The 7,099-nt window shown below is 40.5% G+C and overlaps 1 protein-coding gene across 1 annotated transcript; it reads left to right on the top strand.

Annotated features, from left to right (window-relative positions):
* The first annotated feature begins 1,209 nt into the window (after positions 1-1,209).
* On the top strand, positions 1,210-5,013 carry CAMLG (calcium modulating ligand). Its single transcript, XM_010168353.2, has 3 exons — positions 1,210-1,659; positions 2,486-2,551; positions 4,426-5,013. Exons 1-3 carry the CDS (start codon positions 1,315-1,317, stop codon positions 4,615-4,617), a joined length of 603 nt encoding a protein of 200 aa, XP_010166655.2. The 5' UTR covers positions 1,210-1,314; the 3' UTR covers positions 4,618-5,013.
* Positions 5,014-7,099: the final 2,086 nt, after the last annotated feature.

Raw genomic sequence — 7,099 nt, 5'->3', positions numbered from 1 at the left:
GGTACGGTACGGTACGGTACGGTACGGTACGTCCGTGTGTCATCAGTCGGGGCTGTCGCTGTTCTTACAGAGCCAGCGGACGAGCTGTCATTTCACTTCCAGTCGTTTTTCCTAGTTGAAGGAACGAAGAGCCGCCCCCCACGTCTCCATTCAGTACCCGCTTGCTTTCCTAGCTGTGTTTTTCCACCAGAGATCCCTCGTGTTTGGATAATAACCAGTCCTGCAGTGTTTGTGGTTGGCATGTGGAATTTTCCTGCAGATTCATTTCTGTTTCTGTACATACTTCCAGGAGGCTGACTGTCTTCTCAGGAAGGAGTTCCCAGATCTCAGTTCACAAGGATGCCCAAAAGCCACAAATCAGTTTGCTTTAATACCGAAAAATACTCTTAAAAGTGTTGGTTCTTCCTCTCTGGCAGGACCAGCCCTGTCCTGTGTGCCTCTTAGTTTGGTTTCTGTTCTCTCTCATCACTTCTTTCACTGTAAGGTGGGGTCTTTGGGTTGAACACAGAGCAGGTTAACACTGCTTTACCCCTGCTAATAGAGAAGAACCAGCCACAGCACGCTTGTTGCCTGCTCATCTGTCAGTCTTTAACACTCCTTCAGTGTGATTCACTTTCTTTGAAGCTTTGTCTTTTTTTTCTTTATGTTGCTCCACGTATTTGGAACATTTTTCCTCTTGTGCATGCAGTGTCATTGCTCAAGGAAGTCCAATGTTGTCATTTTTCCATTACTAACTGACAGCTCCAACTCCCAGCCTGTGTTACGCTGCTGTCTGTCTCATGTCTGTGCCATTTCCAAAGAGTGCAAAGGTACAAGTGTCCTGTGTAGGGTGGTGGAGAGGAGCCAGGCATGTGCTGAATCCAGTTGTGTAAATATATAACTTTGGTGAAGCTGATGAGCACTTTCAGTCTGGTCTATGCTGTGCTCTTCCCTTTTCCTTATCATCATCTGTGCTGTAACCCAAATCTGGGGATAAACCTGTCCTTTGATACACAAGCTGAGCCCATTTCTTTATAAAATGTGATTGCTTGTATTCAGGTATGTCAGATGGCTTTTGTGATTAATAATTAGCACATTTATTAATCATAAATCTGTGTTTTCACTTTGGAAGTGGGGACATCAACCCAGGACTTCAATCCAGTATGGCTAAATTATTCTACATAGCTGATGTGCATAACTCTGTATTTTTGTTTCTCTTCTTTAGATGATGAAAGTCACACAGAATCCAAACCTCACCATGAACAAGATAAATCAAACTCCCTTCCCATTCCTTCAGTTTCCAAGAGAATTGTGCTTGGTGATTCTGTCTGTAACATGGCAGGCACGGCTGACCACGCAGGCAGCATGAGGGACCTCAAAGGGGACAAGGACTTGTTCAGTAAAACTCCAGAGCTTGTCACTGAGGGTACAAGCGACCTCCGTCACCGTAACAGAGGGGATCTGCCATCTGAAGCTGCGCCACGGCCACCTAGACGTGGATTAGAGCAGTACTTATCCAGATTTGATGAAGCTCTGAAGCTGAGGAACCAGCTGATGAATGAGAAGCCGAGCCAAGAGAACGGGAACGCAGCGGAGGAGTTTGACTCTTTCCGCATTTTTAGATTGGTGGGATGTGCTCTGCTGGCCATCGCAGTCAGGGCTTTTGTGTGCAAGTACTTGGTGAGTTCAGGGGAACAAATCAATCCTGTTCTGTTCTGCTAGTTAGGAAAAACTAGCAAAATAGTTTTGTTTTATTTTATTTCTGCAAACTTATGAGCCTGCTCATGTGAAATACCCTAGAGCTGAAGTCTCATTGGTAGTGGCTAAGTCAGCTGGGAACTTGAGGCACTCTTTACATTTCCAACAACTGTATAAAAACTAAAAAAAAAACCCCAAACAACTCTTAACATTCTTTGAGATGACAGCCAAGTCAGAATCTAACACAGCCAGCTGAGCGTAGCACACAATTGGTCTGTAGAGTTTGAGGAGCAAAACTGGAATAGTTGTTGCAGCTTAAGTCTCCTGCAAGTTTATTCCCAGTTTTGTCAGCATGAATCAACTGCTCTTCTACTTTGGAGTCTATGAAAGAATAATAGAGTAAGAACAACAATAGTTGTCCCAAGATAAGCAGATCCTGCTCATTTTTATCAGTTTTCTGAGGAAAGTGGTTCCTCAGCACTCTGGGTCCCTGCCAGTACGTTGTGCAGGGGTGTGTGGCTGGTACCACCTGCCACCTCCTGCATCACTGGGCTCATTTTCACACTCTGCCATATTCTGTGATTTCAGATTTTTAGGGTCAAAGAAAGAAAGGCAGAACCTGATTTTTGACATGTAACTGCTCTGCTTAGGTTTGTAGTATTCAAGAATACTTGTTGCTATTGTCCACAAATAATTTTTTTACCTACCTCATTTCCTTTTATGTCTCAAGAAGCATTAAATGTTTGTGTTTTCTTAGCTGTTCCTTCTAACCAAGTTAATTTTTGTATATTCTTTTCTGTTCCTTCAGTCAATATTTGCACCATTTCTTACTCTACAACTTGCTTACATGGGACTATCCAAGTACTTTCCAAAGGTAAAATAATTTTTTTTTCAGAATTACATTAGCTTGAAATGTTTTAAATTTAAAACTTGTGCATAGATTGTATTGTTTTAGGACCAATGCAATTGAAATATTCTTCCCTTGTTTTAAACTAGAATTGAAAGTTACCAAATGTTCATAGTCTGTACTAGGTTTTAATCTTCCCAGATTTAGTTCAAATCTTTTTTAAAGTTGCTGTGAAAATGTGGGCTAGCAACTTAATTAACTCTAGCCTAATTAAAAGAATCTGACCAGGAAATCCAGGTAGTTCTTTCATGTCTTTAGGAAACTTTTGCTTTTTTCCTAGACCATGATCTTCTGTGGTTACTCTTTGCTCTGTCAACAGCTGTTCTGCATGTGATACCTGCATGAAATTTGTGAGGGTGTTAAAAAAATGGGACAGTCCTTGAGTTTTAAGGGCTCTGCATTCCCTCACTAGTATCAATTTGAATGGCAGCTTGAAATGAGACATTTATTTGTGTGTGAAACTTGCTACTTATTAGCAAGGTTTGCTGTATCACTTGCTTTATGTATTTACACCGATTAATTGTGCTGAAGTGTTTGTTTGGTTGATGGTTTTGTCAGGTCTGCAGTGCAAAGTGGGATTGAATGATGCTCCATCCATAGTTGAAAGGGAACATTTGCATTTTAAAAGGAATAATAGATTAGAAAATCAGAATAAATCGGTGCTTCTTTTGTCGTTAAGTATATAATTGAAAACTAAACTTCACAGTAGTCATTCTAAACTGACGTGTCAAAACAGAAACCAGTAACATTAACCTTGTATTTGCATTAGCTCATTTGTTAGATCTTTTTGATGTTGTCTGTGCTGGTTTTAAAATCAGCTCTTCAGTTTCAGACTTAGAAGCAGTTCATTTCTACAACTTGCTTTTGTATTTATTAATATGTATATTGCAGTTATACCCAGATGAGCTCAATCAGCTTCTTATCCTTCATTTTTCTCTCATGAAACCAATAAGAGATTCTCGAAAGCTTAATTTAGATTGATTTAAACTATGATACCCAGCAAGTATCATCAAATTACCAAAACTTTCAGCTACTATAACCTTTTCCTGCCTGTCAGACTTTGCATCTTCAGGATTCCTCATCTCAAGGACAGAAGAACAGCTTTCAAAAGGGTTTTGGGGCATTTCTGAGTTCAGATGATTAAACTGTCAGATGGAGTCATACAAAAATAGAAAGGAACAGTTGGGTTTCAATTTGAAATCATTTTTCTGCATTAGAAAAGTAACGGTATCTTTTGCCAAGTAATGTGTTCTGCCAGTGGAGATGCCTGGCTTGGTTTCTTACACACAGATTGCCCTTGTCTGGGACTCTTCCCACTTCATGCAGGAGCTGCTGAACAGCCCCGCTTCTTCGAGTGCCAGTGTGAAGTGGGCATAATATCTGTGATGAATTTTACCTGCTGTTAAGCAGCTTCTCACTCAGCTCCACTGGATCTATCACAGCACAGATCTGGAGCTGGGATAAGTGGTGTGAATCCCAGAGTGTGTCTGGAGAGAATTAATCCCAACTTGCTACTCTTAACCATGCATTTGGAATGTGCCTGGCTGTGTGGGAAATTGGCACAACATTTCTGACATAGAATCATGGAATGGTTTGGGTTGGAAGGGACCTTAAAGCTCATCCAGTTCCAACCCCCCTGCCAGCAGCAGGGACACCTTCCACTAGACCAGGTTGCTCAAAGCCTCATCCAGCCTGGCCTTCAACACTTCCAGGGAGGAGCAGCCACAACTTCCTTGGGCAACCTGTTCCAGTGTCTGACCACCCGTGTAAAGCAGAACTGGATTATAACAGAGGAACTAACATGATACTGGTTTTTGGTTTGTTTTTTGTTTTTCTTTCAGTGTGAGAAGAAGGTGAAAACGACAGTATTGACTGCTGCTCTTTTACTGTCTGGAATCCCTGCAGAAGTGATTAGTCGCTCCATGGACACCTACAGCAAAATGGGAGATGTTTTCACAGACCTTTGTGTCTATTTCTTTACTTTTATCTTTTGCCATGAACTTACTCTGGTTTTTGGTTCTGAAGTACCATGATGGCTGTAGAATTCAATGCAGTGGTTACACTAAAGCTTTCTGGACTCTATTCCTTTAACGTTTTGACTGTGCAGACAGATTTAAACCTTCATTAAAATTCTTACCTGTTTGAATGCTTGAAAGGAGCCTTAAATCCAGTCGTTTTGGGAAAGGAAGAGCAGGGTCCCAGACTGACAGTTGTATTGGTTCAGTTTATTTAAATATTGTGTCTGCCTGTTAAAGAATAAGATGCAAGTGTCAGTGGATGATTTATTTGGTTTAGTTAGATGGTGATGCCCTTCTCAGCCTCCTTCATAAACATTTATAAAGCTGCCTTTGTTCTTTTCAGAGAGAACAAAGAGAATTCCTTTCAGCAGAACCATATCTATGTATATATCTATCTCCAGTATGACTATAGCTAACAAGAACTCATTTTGTGATGTTCCCATCTTTTCAAGAAAGTTCTAAACAACAGAAATCCCTGCATTCTGTTGTTCAAATTCAGGATGTTGAACTGAGTAGCTGCTTCTGGAGAACGTTGGTGAGACGTACCACTTTGTTGTCCCAATCCTTGCCTTGCTCTACATGGTTTGTTGTGATTGTGATTCATTTCATTTGATGATTGTAACGCAGAACAAAGCAAAGCAAAACCAACAACAAAAACGTCCCGTTGCTTACAAATGTCCTTAATCAAAAAGGAGGAAGAAACAACATTGTTAATCTCACCTGTTAATGAGTTTCCAGCAACTTAGTGTAGCTCCTACCCGTGCTTTCCTTCTGATGCCATTTCATTAACACTTCACCTCATGAAGGGAAACCTGCAGTATCAAATGTTTGCTCTAGTAAACATAAAAACTTAACAAGGGAACTTTTTTTTTTTCCCCTAGCTCCTTGCAGGATTGTATAAAACAACTTTTAATATGACATTTATTTCTGCAGTTTGTTTATTTCCAGGTATTTGCATGTAAATAGGATCTTAATTGCAGAGGAGTTCTGCTCCTGCTGCGTAATGCTCCAACCCAACCATACACAGTCTTTGATTCAGCAGAGCTACTTACCTTAACTTCATTTTTTTGTGTGTGTACTTGAAATTGCCCCAGGGGAATCACAATAGCCATTCCTGTCTAAATCCTGTATGCTACAAGTGACAGTGAAATAAAAAATAGTGCTCTGAGTTGAATCCCACGTTAAGATCTATGTACAAAGGGAGAATGGCATGCTGTTATTTTTTTTCCTGTGGAAATCCAGCCACGTGGGTGAAAAGATGACAAACACAGATGAATCCTGTCACTGGATTAAGTAGCAACTTGTTTTTAATCTCTTATGAATTTTGCACAGCGAGAGGAAGGAAGCATCATTCCAAATAGTTGGCTTAAACGCTGATAATCTGTGAGAATTTCCGTTGAAGATAAATTTGGTATTGTTTTCAACTTGTAGTTTTCTGTTTACAATCTGGGCTTTCAGGTAATCGAGGATAATGCCTTTTTTTAGCATAGAGAAACAGAAGTTTATCTTGATATTTGTCTGCAGAAATTTTTTAAGGAGTGAAAGGGTTTGATTATGCCTCCTTAAAGTAAATAGCCCTGCTTCTCGCTTCTTATTTTGTGTTAAAGCTTCCTGCTGTAATTTTAGCACTGCATTTCTGACCCATAAATTCCATATATGTTTGTTTGTGGCATGAAAACAAGAAGCTTATGTTTTGATTTGTCAATTTTCATGTTTTTTTACTGATTATTTTACAGTGAGTATCATGTTAACCGGGCTGCAAAAGATTCCGAGTTGGATCTTTTAGCACAAATATTTATTCAGAAGCTTTAAATTTGTTGATTGCAAATTGAAAAGAGGTGTCATTTAAATTAAGGTTGAGATATGTAAATAATGAGCTCGCTCAAAAGTTCCACTTGTTCCGACTCTTATTTATATTCCCAAATGTAATACAAATAAATTGTAAAACTCCTGTGTACTAACATCTGCAAAAAGCAATGAATTTTTAATCCTTGGCATGAAAAATTTAATCCAAATCAGCTAAATAGTAACACAAGAGCTGACCTACCTGCTGGATGTTCCCTCAGCCCTTTGGAGAGATGAAATGGGTTTTGTTCAGGAAGAAATCTTGCTGCGATCCCAAACCTGGAACTTTTCAGCCCAAAAACACTTGGTTTTGTCGGTGACTTCAAGGTGAGCTGGAGAAATCCTCCCCACCTTGAGAGGGGCTTGTGCTGGTGGCGTTTTGGTGAAGACATCAGCCCCTTTTATTCCATTTTTAACTCCTCTGCGTCCATGTGCAGAATTCCCGTTCACGTTTATCACCAAACTGATTGTTTGGGGGGTTTTTTAATTAAAACCATTATTTGTTACCCCCTTTCCTTGGCGCTTTGTCCTGGCTGGGGAAGGGAGTCGCGGTGTCTGGCGAGCCGGGAATCAACAAGGACGGGGCTGGGGCCGTTGTGACGGGCGGGACAGTGGGTTCCTGCCCGTTTTAGGGGCGTTCCTGCCTGTTTTA

Source organism: Antrostomus carolinensis, unplaced genomic scaffold, assembly GCF_000700745.2.
Source record: "Antrostomus carolinensis isolate BGI_N321 unplaced genomic scaffold, ASM70074v2 Scaffold54735, whole genome shotgun sequence".
NCBI lineage: Eukaryota > Metazoa > Chordata > Aves > Caprimulgiformes > Caprimulgidae > Antrostomus > Antrostomus carolinensis.
Note: the sequence above shows the minus strand (reverse complement) of the source record. Positions and strands in the feature narration are given on the sequence as shown.

Bases quoted from the DNA above. Each gene is read 5' to 3' on its own strand.
- CAMLG (XM_010168353.2), top strand. From the start codon at position 1,315: ATGGCAGGCACGGCTGACCACGCAGGCAGCATGAGGGACCTCAAAGGG. The intron at 1,660-2,485 runs GTGAGTTCAGGG...CTGTTCCTTCAG, and splicing joins CTTTTGTGTGCAAGTACTTG to TCAATATTTGCACCATTTCT. The intron at 2,552-4,425 runs GTAAAATAATTT...TTTTTCTTTCAG, and splicing joins TATCCAAGTACTTTCCAAAG to TGTGAGAAGAAGGTGAAAAC.